Source organism: Leopardus geoffroyi, chromosome B2, assembly GCF_018350155.1.
Source record: "Leopardus geoffroyi isolate Oge1 chromosome B2, O.geoffroyi_Oge1_pat1.0, whole genome shotgun sequence".
In the NCBI taxonomy this organism is placed as follows: Eukaryota; Metazoa; Chordata; class Mammalia; order Carnivora; family Felidae; genus Leopardus; species Leopardus geoffroyi.
In genome coordinates this window covers 34,674,953-34,696,104 of record NC_059332.1, presented here as the reverse complement: position 1 = coordinate 34,696,104, position 21,152 = coordinate 34,674,953, and the positions used below count along the sequence as shown (strand labels likewise).

At 45.1% G+C, this 21,152-nt stretch overlaps 1 protein-coding gene, 1 long non-coding RNA gene and 2 pseudogenes across 4 annotated transcripts in view; 1 reads left to right on the top strand and 3 right to left on the bottom strand.

Annotated features, from left to right (window-relative positions):
* Positions 1 to 7,252: 7,252 nt before the first annotated feature.
* On the bottom strand, positions 7,253 to 9,394 carry LOC123609890 (annotated as a pseudogene).
* LOC123609889 lies at positions 9,391 to 11,469 on the bottom strand (annotated as a pseudogene).
* Positions 11,470 to 11,841: 372 nt separating this feature from the next.
* LOC123609626 lies at positions 11,842 to 20,246 on the bottom strand. Of its 3 annotated transcripts, none has more exons than XR_006717864.1 (3): positions 20,081 to 20,246; positions 13,667 to 13,779; positions 11,842 to 13,445 (listed from the first exon to the last, which is right to left on the bottom strand). It is a non-coding gene; the product is annotated as an uncharacterized LOC123609626 (long non-coding RNA). The 3 variants fall into 3 exon arrangements; XR_006717863.1 differs by lacking the exon at positions 20,081 to 20,246 and adding an exon at positions 19,898 to 20,000; XR_006717862.1 differs by lacking the exon at positions 20,081 to 20,246 and adding an exon at positions 14,434 to 15,084.
* SRPK1 (SRSF protein kinase 1) overlaps positions 19,398 to 21,152 on the top strand; it is an 83,765-nt gene continuing 82,010 nt past the window's right edge. Inside the window, 2 exon segments of the mRNA XM_045500776.1 lie at positions 19,398 to 19,488; positions 19,491 to 20,013. Coding sequence (XP_045356732.1) covers positions 19,413 to 19,488; positions 19,491 to 20,013 — 599 coding nt within the window. The 5' untranslated portion in view covers positions 19,398 to 19,412.

The following is a 21,152-nucleotide window of genomic DNA, read 5'->3' as shown; positions in this document are numbered from 1 at the left end:
GCTCTGGGCTGATGGCTCAGAGCCTGGAGCCTGTTTCGGATTCTGTGTCTCCCTCTCTCTCTGCCCCTCCCCCGTTCATGCTCTGTCTCTCTCTGTCCCAAAAATAAATAAACGTTGAAAAAAAAAATTAAAAAAAAAATAACGTTGCTATAAACAGTAATGCAAAAGTCTTTGTATGAACATAGACTTCCACTTTTCTCAGCGATAGAATGGCTGAGTCAAATGGTAAATGTGTGATTAACGAATTTCTCGAAATGTTTGTACTATTTTATGTCTCCACCAGCAGCGTCTGAGAATTCAGTTGCTCCCTCTCCTCATCCACACTAGTTTTGTTCAGTCTTTTTAATTTAAGATGTTTTGATAGCTATATAGTTATATTTCACTGTGGTTTTAATTTGCCTTTCTCTAATGGCCAATAGTGTTGAAAATGCTCTCATATGCTTGTTTTATATTCACGTATCTTTTAGTTTTATTGGTTTGCAATATGGTTTTTCTGATCTTATTTCATTGATTTCTACTCTGATCTTTATTTCTTTTCTTTGCTTGCTTTGGGCTTCATTTGCCCTTATTTCATTAGATTCTTAAGGTGGAAGCTGAGGTCATTGATTTGAGAACTTCTGTTTTAATACTGGTGTTACAATGCTATAAATTTCCATCCACCTGCTGCCTTAGCAACATTCCACAAATGTTAATATGTTATGTTTTTATTCAGTTCAAAATACTTAATGATTGGGGCGCCTGGGTGGCGCAGTCGGTTTAGCGTCCGACTTCAGCCAGGTCACGATCCCGCGGTCCGTGAGTTCGAGCCCCGCGTCAGGCTCTGGGCTGATGGCTCAGAGCCTGGAGCCTGTTTCCGATTCTGTGTCTTCCTCTCTCTCTGCCCCTCCCCGTTCATGCTCTGTCTCTCTCTGTCCCAAAAAAAAATAAAAATAAACGTTGAAAAAAAAATTTAAAAAAAACCAAAATACTTAATGATTTAACTCTTGATTTCTCCTTTGACCCCTGGAATATTTAGAGGTGTGTTATTTAGTTTCCAGATATTTGGGGGGATTTTCTAGATACCTTTCATTTATTTCTAACTTAATTCCTTTGTGGTGAGAGAACACACCTCGCATGATTTGATTCCTTTAAAACTTTTTGAGACTGTTTTATGATCCCAAAAAAGGTCTGCCTTGGCAAACGGTCCACGTGCACTTAAAAACAATGTGTTCTGCTGTGGTTGGAAAGATTATTTTATAAATGTCAATAAGGTCAAGTTGGTTGATAGTGTTGTTCGAATCTTCTAAATCATTACTGATTTTTTGTCCACTTGTTCTATTAATTATGGAGACAGGGGTATTAAAAACTCCCACTATTGTGGTACCTGGCTGCCTCAATCGGAAGAGCATGCGACCCTTGATCTCAGAGTTGTAAGTTCAAGCCCCACGTTGAGTGTACAGAGATTACTTGAAGTAAAATAAAATAAAATCTTTAAAAAAAAGAAAAGAAAAAGAAAACTCCTACTACAATTATAGGTTTGTCAATTTCTCTTTGCATTCTGTTAATTTTGCTTATGTATATTGATGCTCTGTTCTTAGATTCTTAATACTTAGCTTTGTTATGTCTTCCTGATGAATGGACACATTCATTCTTTATGAAATGGCACTCTTTGTGCCTGGTGATACTTTTGCTCTGAAACTTGCTTTGTCTAATATTATTGTTGCCATTTGTCTAATATTACTATCGCCATTAGGGCTTTCTTTAGAATAGTGTTACATGAAACTGAGGGTTGATGGGGGGTGGGAGGGAGGGGAGGGTGGGTGATGGGTATTGAGGAGGGCACCTTTTGGGATGAGCACTGGGTGTTGTATGGAAACCAATTTGACAATAAATTTCATATATTAAAAAAAAAAAGAACAGTGTTACATGGCAAGTCTTCTTTTTTCTATCCTTTTATTTTTAACATATTTGTATCTTTATATTTCAAGTGGGTTTCTTTTTGTAACTCTTTTTCCCCTTCCCTTCCCCCATGGTCTTCTGTTAAGTTTCTGAAGTTGCACATATGAATGAAAACATACGCTATCTGTCTTTCTCTGACTGACTTACTTCACTTAGGAGGCAAACCATAAGAGACTCTTAAATACGGAGAACAAACTGAGGGTTGATGGAGGGGGTGGAGAGGGGAAAATGGGTGATGGGCATTGAGGATGGCACTTGTTGGGATGAGCACTGGGTGTTATATGTAAGCGATGACTCACGGAAATCTACACCCCAAACCGAGAGCTCACTGTGTACCCTGTACGTTAGCCAACTTGACAATAAATCGTCTTTAATTAAGTCATTAATTAATTAAAAATAAATAAATAAAGCAGTTTTCTTGTAGGTGGCATATAATTTGATCTTGGTTTTGTCTTGTTTTTTTCTCTCTAAAAATCTCTCACCTTTATTTGGGATATTTAGACCACTGCATATAATGTGATCACTGTTAGGGTTAGGTTTGAGTCTATCATTTGCTATTTCTTATCTGTATCGTTTGTTCTTTGTTCCATTTTTCCTTTTTCTGCCTTCTTCTGCATTAAGTATTATTAGTGATGCAACTTTATCCTTTTTGTTGGATTGTTAGCTACAACTCTTCATTGGGTTGTTTTAGTGGTTGCTGTTGGGTTTATAATATACATATTTAACTTATCACAGTCTACCTTCAAGTAATATTGTGTGGCTTCATGTATAATATAAGAACCTTACACCTGTATACTTGTATATCTTCCCTTAAAATCTTCGTGCTACTGTGGTCATACGTTTTTCTTCTATGTATATTAGAAGCCCTCAAATGTATTGCTATTATGTTTTTTACTTTAAACAAGTTAATTATCTTTAAGAAGATTTAAATAAAAAGAACAAAATATTACTATTTATCCACGTTGTGTTTCTATTGCTTTTCACTCCTAAGTGTAGATCTATGTTTCTATCTGGAATCACTTTCCTTCTGACTTCCTTGAACATTTCTTGTAGTGTAGGTCTTCCAGATTTTTTGTGTCTGAAAAAAGTCTGTATTTCATCTTTGGTTTTGAAAGACGCTTTCACTAAGTAGAATCTAGGTTTGGCAGTGTTAAATATTTCAAAGAGGTTGCTCCACTCTCTTTTGGTTTGCATGGCTTCTTTTCTTTCTTTCTTTCTTTCTTTCTTTCTTTCTTTCTTTCTTTCTTCCTTTCTTGAAAGAGAGAGAGCACAAGGGCAGGGGAGAGGAACAGTGGGAAAGAGAGAGAGAGAGAGAGAAAGAGAATCCCAAGCGGACTCCACACCCAGTGAGGAGCCCAATGCAGGGCTCGACCCTGGGATCATAACCTGAGCTGAAATCAAGAGTCAGTCACTCCACTGGCTGAGCCACCCAGGCATCCCTGGCTTGCGTGGTTTCTACAGAAAAATCTGCTGTCAACTCTTTTTGGTTCTCCTGCATGTAATGTGTCTTTTATCTCCTACTGCCTTTAGGATTTGCTCCCTTTTGGGGCCCCTGGGTGGCTCAACTTTGGGATATTTAGACAACTGCATGTAATGTGATCCCTGATGGGGTTAGGTTTGAGTCTATCATTGGCTATTTTTTATCTGTATCATTTGTTCTTTGTTCCATTTTTCCTTTTTCTGCCTTCATCTGCATTAACTGAATATTATTAGTGATTCAATTTTATCCTAGTTGAGTGTCAGTCAAGTCAGTTGAGCGTCTGACTTCAGCTCAGGTCATGATCTCGCAGTTTGCAAGTTTGAGCCCCAAGTCAGGTTCTGTGCTGACAAAGCCTGGAGCCCACTTCGGATTCTGTGTCTCCCTGTCTCTCTGCTTCTCCCCTGCTCACACTCTCTCTCTCTCAAAAAATAAACATTAAAACATTAAAAAAAAAGAATTACCAAGACTTTAATTTTTGCTTAGTTTTATTAAGAATTTGCTCTTTATTAGTGGTTTTAAGCAATTGGGTTATGATGTGCTTTGGTATAGTTTTCTTTTTTCTTTTAAGATTTTATTTTATTATTATTTTTTAATGTTTATTTATTTTTGAGAGAGAGCACAAGCAAGGGAGGAGCAGAGACAGAGGGGAGACAGAGAAACCGAAGCAGGTTCCAGGCTCTGAGCTGTCAGCACAGAGCCCGATGCAGGGCTTGAACCCATGAACCGTGAGATCATGACCTGAGCCGAAGTCGGACGCTCAACCGACTGAGCCACCCAGGCACCTCTCTATTTATTTTCTTTATTCTTTCTTTCTGTGTTTCGTTTTGGATAGCCTCTGTAGTGAGACCTTCGGGTTCACTGATTTTTTTCCTTCTGCAATGTCTGTTCAGCTGTTAATCCCATACAGTAGATTTTTTCATCTCAGACGTTACTGTTCTCTTTTCTAGAAGTTCAATATTGGCCTTTTTTTTTTTTTTAACATCTTTTACATTTGTATTTAACGTAGTCAATATTTCCTATAGTTTCGTAAACATACAGAATACAGTTATAGTTGTTCTTCATGTACTTTTCTACTAATTCTATCAATGTACATTCTGGGTTAATGTCAGTTGGTAGCATTTCCTTGTCATTAAGGGTCACGTTTTTCTACTTCTTTGCGTACACATGAACTTTTACTGGATACTGGACCAATCATATTAGATATTGTAAATTTTCTCTTTTGGGGGATGGGATATAATTGCATTCCTAGAAATATTCTTGAGCTTTGTTCCGGGATATGGTTCAATTGGTTGGAAACATTTTGACCGCTTCAAGTATTATTTGTGTTTCGTTAGGTGAGACCAGAGCAGCGTTTAGTCTAGGGCTAATGTTCCCCCTAAACTGAGAGAAAAAATCTTTCTAAATATAGCCAATGCGCTGAATATTGGATTTAACATAGTCACAGGAGCCTCAGGCTCTAATTAATTTTGCGTTATTTTATCAATCTGCATATGGAGACTTTTGGGGGCGCATAATATACATTTGTGAAAATAAAGTTTTCCGTTTTAAGAGTAATACTTGCTGTTAAGTGAAAATCTACAAAATACAGAAAAGCGGGAAAAAAGAATCCCTTGTACGTCCATTCCCTGGAGATAAATTCTGTTAACATTCTGAGGTACTTCCTTTGCATTACTAGAGAGCACGGGCTTTCTCAGAGCAATGGAAGGATTCTCCCCTCCCAAAGTTATAGAACTTTTTAAAACTTCAGCAAATTAGGGTGCTTCTTTGATTAAATCTAGGAGAAAAATCACCCATACTAACATGCATTTCTTGTTCTCAAGGTGATTTTTTTTTTAAGTTTATTTGTTTATTTTGAGAGGGGGGGAGGGGCAGAGAGAGAGGGAGAGAGAGAATCCCAAGCGGGCTCCATTCTGTGCTGTCAGCACAGAGCCCGATGCAGGGCTCAATGTCACAAACCATGAGACCGTGACCTGAGCCGAAGTCGGACACTTAACCAACTGAGCCACCCAGGTGGCCTTCTCACCCTCTTTTTTAGGAAGCCTTGGTCATGGCTGCCTCTCCAGTCTCAGAGCAAGTTGTCCTGGGCCAACCCGTGATGTCAGCAGTTCATCTCCAGATTTTTTCACTTAGGGAACATTTGAGTGCTTGCCAAGTGCTGAGCCTTATGCTAGTCTGGGTTTTTACAGAATGAATCTGGAGGAAATCATAGACTGGAGGAGGAGACAGCTATAACCCAAGGACTGTAATGCTAAATACACTGATCCTTAGTTTGAAAATGCTGCAGGGCTTTAAGGGCAAAGAGGGGGCAGGACTCTATGTCACCCTCTGCTGGGAGCATCAGGAAGGTATTTGGGCTGGTTGGTTTGTTTCTGGTTTTTACAAGAACCCCAAAAATACTTTATTAGCTCTCAAAAAAGCAGCCATCACAAGGCACATGAAGTAGAAACATACCTTAGCAGTCAAAGGGTTAGGGTTATATACAATTATAGCTGTTTTTCTTTTGTAGCCTTGCCCATAGCCAGAGGGATGTAAACTAACATTCTGCAGCACCGGTCAGGAAACTCAGGGACACTCGCCAGTGGTTCTGAGCACATTAACAAAAAGACACAAGAATGGATTCGACCACCTTAGTGAAAAATGTCTAGGCTAGAACTGTAAATTCAGTTCAATACTACGAAGCAAACGCTAAAACTTGGTATTACTTCCCGATAGCTCACTCAAGTAGTATCTCGTACTATTCTGAGTGACAAAAAGGTGCAAAGTAAACTTATTTACAGATACAATGGTTGAACAGTTCCTTTTAAATCTGCAATTTAGGGGACGCCTGGGTGGCTCAGTCGGTTAAGCGTCTGACTTCGGCTCAGGTCACGATCTCGCGGTCCGTGAGTTCAAGCTCCGCGTCGGGCTCTGTGCTGACTACTCAGAGCCTGGAGCCTGTTTCACATTCTGTGTCTCCCTCTCTCTCTGACCCTCCCCCGTTCATGCTCTGTCTCTCTCTGTCTCAAAACTAAATAAACATTAAAAAAAAATTTTTTTTTAAATAAATCTGCAATTTAGGTTCCAGATTCTCCATTAAAAAGTAACTGCCCTGAAACTCGATAAATTGTACTTAAGCAACTTGGCTATTAGGGTTTACAACAAAAAGAGAAATACCGCCCTCCGAATTATTAATTACAGCTTGACAATTACTTCAACATCAGCAGCCACTGGAGTTACTATGATCTGATTTGTCTGGGCAGCGTCTAGTCTCACTTTCTTCTTGGTTCACAAAACTATCATGGGACTAGGAACTCAGCGTGGGGATCAATGATTAGACTTACACACGTCAACTTAAAAGTCACACACAGGGGGCTCCTGGGTGGCTCAGTCGGTTGAGCATCCGACTGTGGCTCAGGTCATGATCTCACGGTTCATGGGTTCAAGCCCCATGTCGGGCTTTGCACTGGCAGCGTGAAGCCTGCTTCAGATTCTTTCTCTCTCTGCCCCTCCTCCACTCACTCTCTCTCTCAAATATAAACACACATTTAAAAAAAAAAAATGTTTAAAAAGTCACACACAGGATTACATTGCAACAGCTGTTCCAAATGTCTGTTTTTTAGTTTGGGGTGGAGGGAGTGCGGGTTGTTGTTCTTGTTTGGTGTTTATTTCATAGTCATAAACTTAACTCTGCAATCCAGCTAGCCTCAGAGGAGGGTAAGGAAAATATGGGTCCCACAGAACTGCAGTGAGAACACAAAGATTAAAGGGTATTTCGAGCAGATGGGGACAACGGGGTAGCTCCCGGCTACAGAAGGAATAGTCTTACAGCGAAGACAAAAACCCAAGTCAAATTTATTAGATTTGTCCACAGTTTGCAATGACGATCTTCTCGCCGGCCTTGCCGTGCCTGGAGCCGAAGCGTTCCGTGGCTTCCCGGATACTCCTGCCCTCTCTCACCTTGTCCAAGGCCACAAGCCCGTCACCCAATCGCTCAGTGTTGGCAACGCAGATGAAGAACTGGGAAGCGTTTGTTTGGGTCCAGTACTTGCCATGGGCAAGATGCCAGGACCCGTGTGCTTCACGCGTGAAACTCTCATCATCAAATTTCTCCCCATAGGTGGACTCACGGCCAGTGCCATTACAGCGCGTGAAGTCACCACCCTGGCACATAAATCCTGGAATAAGCCTGTGAAGGCAGGAGCCTTTATAATCAAAGCCTTGCTCCCCAGGGCTCGGAGCACTAAAGTTCTCTGCTATCTTTGCAACAGAGATGCGGCCCCACGGCTCGCTGTCACCGCCAATGTCAAAGAACGCCACTGTGGGGTTGACCGTGGCTGGACGGCCTGAAACGTCTGTTTTAAGTTAAGGCACTCATTGAACTATTAATAGCTGAGGGCTTTAAATAAAATTCTACTACCAACTTGGGGCACCTGGGGGGCTCAGTCGGTCGAGCGTCAGACCTTGGCTCAGGGGATGATCTCACGGTCGTGAATATAAGCCCCGCGTCGGGCTCTGTGCCTACAGCTTAGAGCCTGGAGCCTGCTTCAGATCCTGTGTCGTCTTCTCTCTCTGCCCCTCCCCTGCTCGCACTCTGTCTCTCTCTCTCTCTCTTAAAAAAATAAATTAACATTAAAAAAAAAAAACCTCTACTACCAACTTCATAAATCTGAAATTTTGACGAGTGTTATTTAGAAAACCAGTTTACTTAACAGTTCACTTAACCTTTTGCAGAAGAGACAAGGAGACTGAATATAAACTATGTCAACACTTAAGTGAGCTGTACTATGCCCTTGTGGCCAGAAAATTGCATTTTTTTTTTCCCAAAAGGAAAGCAGTCTTTATTTTTTGGACTTCCAAAGCCTACTTTATGTAACTACAAGCACCACTGCTTTTGGAAGATTATAGAGAAATTCTTTTTGAAAAAATAGCTTAAAAATTAGTCATACTCGGGGTGCCTGGGTGGCTCAGTCGGTTAAGCATCCAACTTCAACTCAGGTCATGATCTCACGGTTTGTGGGTTTGAGCCCCGCATCGGGCTCTGTGCTGACAGCTCAGAGCCTGGAGCCTGCTTCGGATTCTGTGTCTCCCTCTCTCTCTGCCCTTCCCCGGCTCGCACTCTGTCCCTCTCAACAATAAACATTAAAAAAGAAAATTAGTCATACTGTTGAAACACTCACCCAATATAAATAATTCACTCTTCAGTAAGAAATAGAATTATTTTTTTTAATTTTTTTTTAACATTTATTTATTTTTGAGAGACAGAGAGAGATAGAGGGCAAGTGGGGGAGGGGCAGAGAGAGAGGGAGACTCAGAATGCCAGCAGGCTCCAGGCTCCCAGCTGCCAGCACAGAGCCCGACGCAGGGCTCGAACTCACGGACCGCGAGATCATGAGCTGAGCCGAAGTCGGCCACTCAGCCAACTGAGCCACCCAGGTGCCCCAGAAATAGAATTCTTTACGGCAAGTGCCCCAGAGTCGCGTCACTCAGTTACCGCAGATATTAAATACCAATCTGTTAAATCGGCAAGATGTTTCTGTAGCCTTACTGAACACCTGTAGCCCTATCCTCTGTTGTCTCAATAGGCACCGCGCTTACCTAACAGCAGATCACATCTGACAGGTTCTAACGCTAAGCTTGTACACTGTACTGACCAAGCCTAACATAGACATGTGTGCTTGCCTCACATGGACATGTGTCCGATGCACGTAAAAGCAGATCTAGTTAATGCCCTTTGGGAACAGGAGAGTTTACTTTGCCTTGACTGGTTCTTGTTCTAAGCAAGGAATTCGCAACCTTTCATTTATAATGATACTCTTTAAAAATAATAATAATAATCCCGTGACATTGACCATAAAGGGAGCCCATCAGTTCCATCACATGTAGTGTATCTGCACATTACTACCTGGCAGATATATTGCAGGCTAAAAGGCAAAGTCCTATTTAGTGATATCGTAAGCAATGGCTCGAAATACATGTAAGAACTGGGGTCTTTTTCATGTTCCCAAAGTCCTGTTAACAGCGGAGGAGTGAGATAGACACAGGGCGTGAACATCAAAATCAAAGTTGGGGTTCCAGTGTTCAATTTGGCATGAAGGGATCTGCTGTAGCCATGGGAGCTCACGGAGAAGAGGGAGTCCTTTTGCCCAGAGTCCCTGAGCAAAAATGCAGCTTTCCCTTCAGGAAGGGTTTCCGGGGTGCCTGGGTGGCTCAGTCGGTTGAGTGTCCAAATTCAGCTCAGGTCATGATCTCAGTTTGTGGGTTCGAGCCCCGTGTTGGGCTGTGTGCTGATAGCTCAGAGCCTGGAGCCTGCTTTGGATTCTATCTCTCTCTCTCTCTCCTGCCCCTCCCCTGCTTGTACTCTGTCTCGAAAATAATTTTTTTTTTTAAAAAAGGGCTTCTGCTTTGTAACACTCTCCAGCAACGGGGATTCCCTGTAATCAGAAATAAATTAGACAGGGGCGCCTGGGTGGCTCAGTCGGTTAAGCGTCCGACTTCAGCTCAGGTCATGATCTCACGGTCCGTGGGTTCGAGCCCTGCGTCGGGCTCTGTGCTGACAGCTCAGAGCCTGGAGCCTGTTTCAGATTCTGTGTCTCTTTCTCTCTGTGACCCTCCCCCGTTCATGCTCTGTCTCTCTCTGTCTCAAAAATAAATAAACACTAAAAAAAAATTAAAAAAAAAAAAAAAGAAAGAAATTAGACAGGAGGCAGTGGATGTAATCAATCTGTGGATAGCTATCTCCAGATACCTGACGTTGCTTCTGTCTACGTGACTGCAAACACAGTGTGGTTGTGTCCTCTTCTGTGTCACAACTAGCTTGTGAAATGGCAAAATCGTCCCCACTTATTTCAGGCATTCCAGCAGCTAACTTTGGTCCCACTTAATATAACCAACTAGCCTGTGCTGTGGCTTCAATGGATGTATTTGTGTATTAGGAGGGGTGTCAACCTTCTGCAGTACTAAGCCACCTTCTTTTTCTAAGCTTATCTTCTTTATCCTCTATAGAAGCCAAATATGGATCAAATGTATCAAAAAAAAAAAATGTTGAATGTGGTTTCACAGGGGCTGAATGCTTATGTAATCAAATGCCATTTTGGAGCTAAATCTGAGCCAGCGGGAAAAGGGCATTTTCAGGATTTAGAAAGGTGTATTAAAAGGCTTAATTCAGACAGGAGTATTTTTCTTTTTTAGAAAAGAAGGGCTTTAACTACTTGTTGTAAGTTCTCGTGGGAAAACACAAGCCCACAGTTCTTGCAACCTTTGTCCCACAGACTGACTTCCTTTCAGGGGTCCAAACAAAGGGACATATTGAAATACTGGTGTCTGGGGCACCTGGGTGGCTCAGTCGGTTAACTCTCTGACTTCAGCTCAGGTCATGATCTCATGGGCCATGAGTTTGAGCCCTGTGTCGGGCTCTGTGCTAACATCTCAGAGCCTGGACCCTGCTTCTGATTCTGTGTGTGTTGTGTCTCTCTCTCTGCCCCTCTCCCACTTGTGCTCTGTCTCTCTCTCTCAAAAATAAATATTAAACACACACACACACATATGTATATATTGAAATGCTGGTGTCTGGATTGAGAAAGTAAACAACTTTAATGACCAGGTAGCACATCTTTATGCAAATCAGGTAATTAAAAAAGTTTTTTTTAATGCTTATTTATTTTTGAGAGAGAGACAATGTGAGCAGGGGAGGGGCAGAGAGAGAGGGAGACACAGAATCCCAAGCAGGCTCCAGGCCAGCTCTGAGCTGTCAGCACAGAGCGCAATGCGGAGCTTGAACCCATGAGCTGTGAGATCACGACCTGAGCTGAAGCCAGACGCTTAACCAACTGAGCCACCCAGGCGCCCGCAAGCCACATAGTTTCAAATTATTTGATTTTGATAAAATTCAATGAGCGCCTCCTGGAATTGTCAGTTGATGGGTCATTAAAACAAGCTTTGGTGATGGTTACTGCACGATTTTTGGCAAATTCTTTGGAAGGAGTTGCAAAAGAACTCCGAGAATTACATTGCTGTTGGCAAAACTCTTTTTATTCCCATCTACTTGTTTTATACAAGCCAATTGTCTTGGCCATTACCAAAAAAAAAAAAAGGAACAGAACGACGCAGGACCCATTGAGAAAAATCACCTCCCTTCTACTGAGGTAGTATTTGCAATAAGACTTCATTTATCAACAAATGATGCTGTACATTATTTTGATTAATCCTGCAAGAAGAATCCTTGTAATAATAGGTAGAAAGTTTTTAGAAGACTACGATCACAGGAAATGGTTTTAAAAATTGAATTTCAGTGTAAATGCACATTTCTGTGGTAAAGAAGTATCATAGGATGATCAATAAGAACTTTCAGGCATAAAATTATACTACTTGAGAATAAACTTCTGCAAGAGTAAAATGGAATAAAAACGCAAATTCAAGGAGAAATGGGAATAATGTAGCGTTTCTTGTAGTTAACAAAGTCGTTTTACTTTATTTACATATAAATGGATGATGGTGGGCATCAAACTGCTGTAGTATTTAAACTCCGCTGGATGGCATTCAAAGCTGACGTAACACTTTTATTTTTAAAAATGTTTATTTATTTTGAGAAAGCACACGCGGTGAGAGGGAGAGAATCCCAAGCAAGCTCCACACTCAGCGCGGAGCCTGATGAGGCGGGGGCTCGATCCCACTACCATGAGATCTTGACCCGAGCCAAAATCAAGAGTCAGACGCCCAACCAACTGAGCCACCCAGGTGCCCCTGTAACACTCTTATTGTAAAGTGTCAATTTCCTTTCCAATTTGTTTGCTTTTATTTGATTTTCCTGCCTAGTGACTCTAGCTGGAACCTCCAGTTCAATACTGGGAAGAGCGGACATCCCTGTCTTATTCCTGACCTTAGAGGGAAGGCATTCAGTCTCTCACCATTAAATACGATGTTAGCTGTGGGGGTTTTCAGAGATGCCCTTTATCAGATTGAGGAAGTTCCCTTCCTTTTCCAGTGTGTTGAATGTTTCGCATGGGGGTAGTTTTAGAGTTATTTTAGTAAGTTAGGGGAGCAAAATGTTCGAAAGCTCAAGTTCAGGCTCCTTGGACACCCTGTCCCTGCTATACCCTCGGCAATAAGCACAGTCCTGCACATATAAGAGGCTCAGCAAACATTTGTCGCGCAAACTGTGTCCCACCTCCCCCCTGGCATTTTATTCTCTAGTGACGCTACGGTGTTTAGGCCCCGCCCCCACTCCCCAATACCGTGCTTATGTGGCCAGAGTTCTCTCCCCTCTCTTCTGTTCCCAGCTGGCACCGATTCATGCTTTCCGGCGCTGTCCAGGTGTCAGCTCATTCAGGAGATACCTCTCTCCCCATCCCTCCTCAGATCCTGAGCTGTCAGGGTCTCCTTCTTGTGCTGCCATGGCACTTCGTGCTTCGACCATTGTGCTCTGTGTGAATTATTTACTTACCTGTCCATCCCTCACTAAACTAGACGGGTGATATGGTTTGTGGCCAACAGTGTGGATTCAGGAACCTGACAGCCCAGATTCAAAACCCTGCCTCTTACTACTTTGGGTGGCCTTGGTTATCTATCTATCTATCTATCTATCTATTTATTTATTTATTCAGAGGGCACAAGTGAGTGAGGGACAGAGAGAGAGAAAGGGAGGGAGAAAGAGAGAGAGAGAGGGAGGGAAAGCTGGGCCTCACCTGAAGTGGGCCTTGTATTCCACCTGATGCGGGGCTCAAACTCACTCAGTGTGAACTCACAAACTGTGAGTTCGTGACCTGAGCAGAAGTCAGATGCTTAAAGGCTGAGCCACCTGGGCGCTCTGGGCGGCCTTGGTTATGCCTCAGTTTCTTCATCTGCCAGAGATGCTGATAATAGCACCGATTTGGTAGTGTTGTTTGACAGCTGAGCGACGACAGTGCCTAGTAAACAGTAATTATTGTATGAGTTAGCTATTAAGTCCTATAGGGCAAGGAGTTGGTGTTTTCCTTCTCTGCTTCTCACGGCCCTGGCCTGCGGGCGGGAGCTCAATAAATTCGTCACGAAGGGTGAGCATGGCGGAAAGTACCTGCGAGAAGGAAAAGCGAGATGGGTTCAACATGGCACAGCGGGTAGATTCCAGAATTCGAGGGTGTAAACCATTGCTGTGTATTGCCTACACTGCCTTCGCTCTGCCCCTGAGATTGCCAGACTGGAGAAATTAAATCCCTGTCGTTATGGGCTTCCTCTCCCTAGGGTTACATAAGAGCTTGGGAGGTTTAGGCACTGCTCAGAAAATAAGGTACATACTTCCAATCTTCAGTCCGTTATTTTTATTGTCCAAGCCTGCATGGCTCCTGGAACGTATTTAGTACAGCAGAGCATCTTTGCCTGGCCGGCAGCCTCCTGAGGGCTTCTGGTACCTACAGAACCATAGAGAGGATTCGATGTATCCCTGTTTTGGCAACTCACCTGGAGAGGAGGTGCTGTAAAACTTTCTGAATCGTTCCCCTGGTGTTGGACTCCCATGTTTCTTTCTTTTTCTTTAATTGGCATTTTTCAAGAAATGAACCCACCTGGGGCGCCTGGGTGGCGCAGTCGGTTAAGCGTCTGACTTCAGCCAGGTCACGATCTCGCGGTCTGTGAGTTCGAGCCCCGCGTCGGGCTCTGGGCTGATGGCTCGGAGCCTGGAGCCTGTTTCCGATTCTGTGTCTCCCTCTCTCTCTCTGCCCCTCCCCCGTTCATGCTCTGTCTCTCTCTGTCCCAAAAATAAATAAATGTTGAAAAAAAAATTTTTTTTAATAAAAAAAAAGAAATGAACCCACCCTTTCAAAAGAAAATACTTGGGGCATATTAAAACCTTTGGCAAAGACAGAATGACATTGGTAGGCACTACTCATAGTTACCCCCAGGGGCAGCTTGTACTGTAATCTGCAATTCCTCTGCCAGGGGTGGTTTGCGAACATCCTAGTCAGAAGACGGCTTCGACCAAGGGTTCAGGGTAATCGATTACCACGAATCCCGCCAACGACAGCTTTTTAAAATGACAATCATTACACAAATTAACATCAGCTCACCTCGTGAGAGGAAACCTGCTTCTGATGTCACCTCTGGGGTTGATCAGGATTGGAACAGCATAACGAAATTGAAAGCAGACTCCCTCTCTGGTTCTCTGATGCCTCCTATGTGGGAGACAGAGTCCTCCCTCTGTGACACTGTTGCCCCACCGAGTAAAGCTTTGATTCATGCCGTGGCCAGAGCATCCAAAAGGACAGAGAGATCTCAAAGAAGCTAATGTGCCTGCCTGCTAATGAGTGTTTAATAAATGGTGTGTGTGTGTGGGGGGGGGGGGTTTGTGGCAGATTTTAGACTGCAACTTTTTCTTTATATATTCTGGGAGTAAGGATGTGAAACAGGCAACCCCTTGTCACTTCCGACTTCTCTGGCAGCTATTGTAACCAACAAAAAAAAGAAGGCCGAGTTGGACATGATCATCTTAGGTCAGTTTGCAACACCTTGCTGTCTCCCTGGAGCACTTCCAGGGAGCATGGCAAGGGCTCTAGCTGCCTCTGGAACCACCGATCTCTGTAACCTCCTCACTGCCAGAGAATCTCCTGTTTCCTCTAACTTTCCTGCGGTGGGCAGAGCATCCAAAATGACAGAGACACCAAGACGTCAGAGAACTTACATAGTTTCCCATCTCACCAAGCCAAGCCTTTTATTCTTTCATCTCCTCCCCCTAGTCTCCCCAACCCTTCACTCCAACACAATTCCCTTGTGAAGCTTAAGCTTTTATAGAAAAAAACAAAAAACAAAAAACAAACAAAGTCGGAAAGGGGGCTATCTCCAAGCAGCTTCTGTTCTCAAGCCTCTCCAGGGACCAGGGAGCCCAAAAGGCTGACTTACTGGCTTAAAAAATGCTAGCCACCTTGGGTGTATCCTATAGACTGCCCAGACAGGCTGTGCTGGATATTCTGTTTTCCCTCCAGATTAACCCTCCACCCGTCTCCACCCTCTCTGTGTCCTGGGCAGCCGGCTTGCATGGACTGCATCACCCAGGCACCCTTGCCTTCTAACTTGAAGTGGGTTCAGTCAATGGGAGGCACTAGCCTGAGAGGATGAGAAGGAAAGAAGCTGGGTATTTAAATCCCTGCTGGGTAATGGCTTTGTCCTTTTATCAAGGGACACAGCTGCTGTCAGGCACTTCTTTCTTATCACTACAATTCTGATATGGGTTGAATTGTGCCCCCCGCCCCAAAAAAAAAAAAAAAAAAAAAGATATATTGGAGTCTTAACCCCCAGTACCTCAGAAAATGACCTTATTTGGAGATAGGGTCTTTACAGAGGTCATCAAGTTAAAGGAGATCATTAGGATGAGTCCTAGTCCAGTACAACTGATGTTCTTATGAAAAGGGGAAACTTGGACACAGATTGAGACACACATAGAAGAAAATATAAAGAGATACAGAGACACAGTCATCTACAAGCCAAGGAAAAAGGACAGATCCTTCCCTCACAGTCCCCAGAAGGAACCATCCCTCCTGATACCTGGATTTCTAGCCTCCAGAACTGTGAGACAATAAATTTTCTGTGGACTAAGCCACCCAGTTTGTGGTCCTTTGTTATATCAACCCTAAGCAGACTAATAATAAGCTATTATTGGGCTCTGGTAACACCTCCACCCCCTGTCCCTTCAGGCCTGGCGGTGGTAAAGACTCCCACTATTGCTACTCCCTGGATGCCTCACCATCCCTCGGTCGGTTTCCCTTAACCCTATCCACACCTCATTCCTTTCATCCAGTCCTCTTCAACTAAGTGTTGAACATGCCTTGTGTGTCCTGAAACTCAAGCCTAGAATCTGTTTTCCCAATATACTTTACAAAACTATGTAAAATTCTATTGGGGTTCTCCAATTATGTAGACATCTATTGGGAATCTCCAAAATAGAGCATGTGATGTATTCTTTTTTAATTTAATTTTTTTTTTTTTAATTTGAGAGAGAGAGAAAGAGCATGAGCAGCAGAGAGGGGCAGAGGGAGAGATAGAGAGACAGAGGGACACGGAGAGAGAATCTCAAGCAGGCTCCACCCGGGGCTCGATCCCATGACCCTGGGATCATGACCTGAGTCAAAATCAAGAGTCAGACACTCAACCAACTGAGCCACCCAGGCTCCCAGCATCTGATGTATTTTCAGTTTCTTCTGTTGTCCATTTCATCTTACAAGACAAAGGGGAAGCCATACAGAGAAATGATACTTGGGATTTAATTCAGATCAAAACTTTGGACAAAGTGTAAGAGTTTGTGGTAACCAAAGTGTGTCCTAAACTAAAGTTTGGGTGAACAAATTTCAAAACGCGCAAGCGTTAGGGAAGACTCCAGGGCAGTCAAGAAATTAGCTCATGGAGAATGGGATCATTTCAGAAATTAAATTCTGACACTACTCCTGAACAGTTCACGTTCTCTGAATAATTCTACTTTTAAAAGAACTTGAGAAAAACGGTTGTGGGAGTATGTATGCAAGAGTGGCCACCACTTGAAGAGGAAGGGTGAAGTCCAGGATAGAACAAGCCCTGTGAAAGTGGGGGTGAGACGGAGGGAATGGGGAGCCCAAATGAAAAAAGGAAGGAATGGTCAATTCAGGATACTCAATCCAGTGAACTTGACATGGACTCTGGACAAATTCTCAAATGCATTATTAAACAGTTGGTAAGCTCTTAGAGCAAAGAAAGAAGCAATGATCACTCTCATGCCAAGTTAAACTTACTCCCTTTTTGATGAATCTGCAGGAACCCATTTGGGTGTTAGCACAGCCTCATGTTGTCCTTCTCTGTGTTTTCTCTCGCTCGTCCAGAACTTTCTCATAAACTGCACATCATTTATTCTTTGTTTAGACAAACACCTGAGCACCTACTGAGGGCTGGACACTGTTCTAGGCACTGAGATACATCAAGGAAAATCCAAACAGGGTCCCTAGCCTCACAGACCTAACTCTCTGGTGGAGGGTACTTTCCCGATTCTGGAACTTTTCGTCAGCTACCACAGCTCTCCCGTCTTTTCTAAATCACATGAGGTTTTGCTGCCCTAGCAGAATCCACAGGCTCCAGGGTGTCACTGTCTGACCCAACTCTCCTTCTGTTCCTAAGCAGAGTGGGGAGGAAATTGGGAAGAAGTTTTCCTTGGCCAACAGGTGCTGTCCTCTTTTGCAATATGTCCAGAAATGCTATCATTCAGGTTCCATGCAACAGATATTAATGATCTAAATTTCAAATTTGGCAAACCAGCATTTCTGGCCCTGCATCCCACTTGATCCACTTCAGTCATTACCAGTCCCAGCCCCCACCCATTTCCAAATCGGTCCTTTTTTGCTCAACTGATTTTCTCATTCAGGAATGCCTAACATCTCCTTCTCCACCTATGGAAACCCTACCCATTTCCCAAGACCCAGTCCAAGCGCTGCCTCCTCCCTGGCTGGATGTAATTATTTACTTTGCTCAGCAAAATCCCACCCAAGCCCCCATGCTTCACTTGTGCAGCACTATCCCATTTTCATCTTCTTTTCTCAATTAATTACTTGTCTGTCTTCCCCACTATAGTCTAATTTCTCATAGGGCAATGGTCTCCAGAGCTTCTGCCCTGTCCAGTTGTAGTACTTCACAACAGAAGTTGGCAAACTAAGACCTGAGCCAAGAATGACTGAAATAGTTGGAAAAAGATCAACAGAAGAAGTATATTTCATGACATGAGATGCAAATTTCAGGAACCGTTAAGTAAAGCTTTATTGGAACACAGCCCTTATTTTCCATTTTCCTTTTGAGCTCCAGTGGCAGAATTGAGTAGCTGAGAAAGAGAGCTTATGCCCACAAGCCTTAATGTTTCCTATATGGTCCTTTACAGAAAATTTTTGCTAACCTTGCTTTACAAAAAGGGTTTGATGATTGAATCATTGCATCGAGGCACCAAGATTTAATAAATACGCATCCTCTCCAGCTTTTTGTTTCTTTGTATAGTGGAGGTAATATTTTGCTTTTAAGTTGTCATAAATATCAAATGAGACATAATGCACTTAGAAAAGTATAAAAACATCCTATACGACAACTATAGTTATCACGTACTGAAAAGATGATAGTGGTAAGATGAGAAAACATTGTCTTTATTCTCCCCCCTTCCTTCCTTTACAGGCTTCATTTAAATATCAAATTTTAAAAGAAAATTCACGGGGCGCCTGGGTGGCGCAGTCGGTTAAGCGTCCGACTTCAGCCAGGTCACTATCTCGCGGTCCGGGAGTTGGAGCCCCGCGTCAGGCTCTGGGCTGATGGCTCAGAGCCTGGAGCCTGTTTCCGATTCTGTGTCTCCCTCAATCTCTGCCCCTCCCCCGTTCATGCTCTGTCTCTCTCTGTCCCAAAAAAAATAAATAAACGTTGAAAAAAAAATTTTTTTAAAGAAAATTCACTTTTAAAGTTTTCACTTTTAAAGGGACGATAGGCTCACGGGTTTCGTCCTTCCAGTCTTTCTTTTGTGTTGCCCCACTTTTCTTTAATTTCTCACTTGTAATCTTTCCCCCCCGACCCCCCATTTTCTTTCTATAGTATCTCAATTGATCCTCACAAGGGCTCAGGGAAGGAACTAGGACACGCCTAATTAAATCCATTTTACAGACCAGGAAACTGAGGCGGACTCCAGTAGGCTGCAGAGCACTGACGCAGCACGCAGGGAACCCTCAAGGCCACGGTCTTCTCCTCTGCTAAAGGGCAACCTCCCCGCAAATGGAACGAACCTGAGCCCGCCAGGCTTCCAAGCCTGGTTCTTGAACACCTCTGTAGCATTCACACTCGGCGTTCTTTCCTTCTTCCAGCCCCCGATTCTTTACCACCGCCCCCCCCTCCTCGAGAGCAGGTGGTAGGCTCCGCGCTCAACGCGCAGGCGCGCGCCGTCGTGGGGCGGGGGCGGGGCGGGAACTGGGGGGCGGGGTGTGCGCGGGCTTGGTTTTGGGCCGCGGCGGGAGCGGGAGTCGCCGCCACTCGAGTGCGCAGGCGCCTGGCGGTTACCGGTCTCGCCATGGAGCGGAAAGGTGAGCGGTGGAGCGGCCTCCGCCACGAGGGGCAACGGCCGGCGGGGCGAGGCCCGGGTCCGCGTCGGAGCTTTGCCTATTCGCCGCAGTCCGGTCCCCGGGCGTGCGGCGCCCCCCCACTGAGGTGGCGCCGCCCTTCACCCCCCGCCTCTGGGCTGCGGGTCCGCGCCCCTCAGCCCAGGCGTCCTTCCGCACCGGCAGTCATCGCCCCTTGTTCCCCGCCAGGCCGGCCCGCGCCTTGGGGCCGCTGCAGGGCCCGGCCCGCGGCCGGCGAGGCAGACCCCCGCCCGCCGGCCCCCTGACCCGACCCGAGCCCCCGCCGGCGCACCCCGCCCGGGCGCAGCTCTGCGCCCCGCCGGCCGCCCGCCGCTCGGCCGGCCGCCTCGCCGAAGCCGCGGCGCTCGTCCCGGAGCCGCCCCTCAGCCAGGCCCCGCACCCGGGCCTCGCGCCCCTGCTGGGTCTCCACCCTCACCTTGGTCGCCTCCTTTACTCCACATTCGCCCTTCATCCATCCCTCTCTCCTGCAGTGCTTGCGCTCCAGGCCCGAAAGAAAAGGACCAAGGCCAAGAAGGACAAAGCCCAGAGGAAGTGAGTCTTGTACCCCGACATCCCATTCTTTGGATTTCCTCCCGCACCTCCTGTCCTCTGGTTTCACCTCTTGAACGTGCGCCGGGTTTGGGCGCCCTGCGGCCCCAGCCACATGGCCGCGGAGTGGCCTTGGAGGGTCGCACTCCGTGAGCCATGCGGAGCGGAGCTGATGTTGCCGAGGGCCGGGCCCGCTGGAAAGGGCTGTTGGAGGAGGACCGGAGCCCGTCCGGTCCGTCAGCTCCCCAACTCCAGAGAGGAGGCACGACCCCCACCCCCCACCCCACCCTCCCCCCGGGTCTGGGCCTCCCGACGGAGCTGGTAGATCATTATCTGTTTGTGAACTCTGGCCTCTCCCCCACCTGCTTCCCCGAGTCTTAAACTTGACTCCTACGTCTGCACGGTAGGCCGTCAGGGAGTTCTTAAGTGAATTTTCCGCATTTTGGTCTGCCAGCCACCCGCTCGCTTTCATAGAGGAGGGCATGGAGCTTTCCCCCTGGTCGGGCAACTTCCTGAGCCCGCACGGAGCGTCACCTTCGTCGCCGTGGCAGGCAGACCACTGCGTTTCTGTTTCTTCTCTCAAAACCTCCAGCCCTCGCGCTGAATGCAGATGCCTTGTGGAGTGGGCCTCACGGTAGTGACGGGCAAGTTCTTTAGCCAACGCTCTTGGTGATTCTGGTTTGGTGTGTGAAGTGCCACATGTCCGGGTTTTACCAGCAGGATGCATAACCGTGGTTTAAGCGCTGCTGTGGGAAACACAAAAGTTGGTCACATCTTAGAAACGCCCAGTAGAGGGCTTCTGCAAAGTGAGGCTTAGTCTGGAGAACTTTTATCTTGTTCTCACGTTTAATTGCAGTGGCTTGCAAATTGCCTTTAGAGAACAGTGCATCATTTTCCGGACACTCTTCCGTTTCCTTGATGTTGTGTGGAGTTGTATACGGTCTCCTTCTTGAGCTGAGAAAACGAGCATTTCTGAGGTTTTCCTAGGTTACCTTTCTGAATGATATTACCAGGTGTGTGTGTGTGTGTGTGGTTTTGGTGACTACCTGATGTTTGAGAATGACACATAATGACTTATAGCAATAGAGCTAAAGTGGGAGGTGACCTCACCTCTTGCTCCGTTTCTATTAACTGTCTCATGA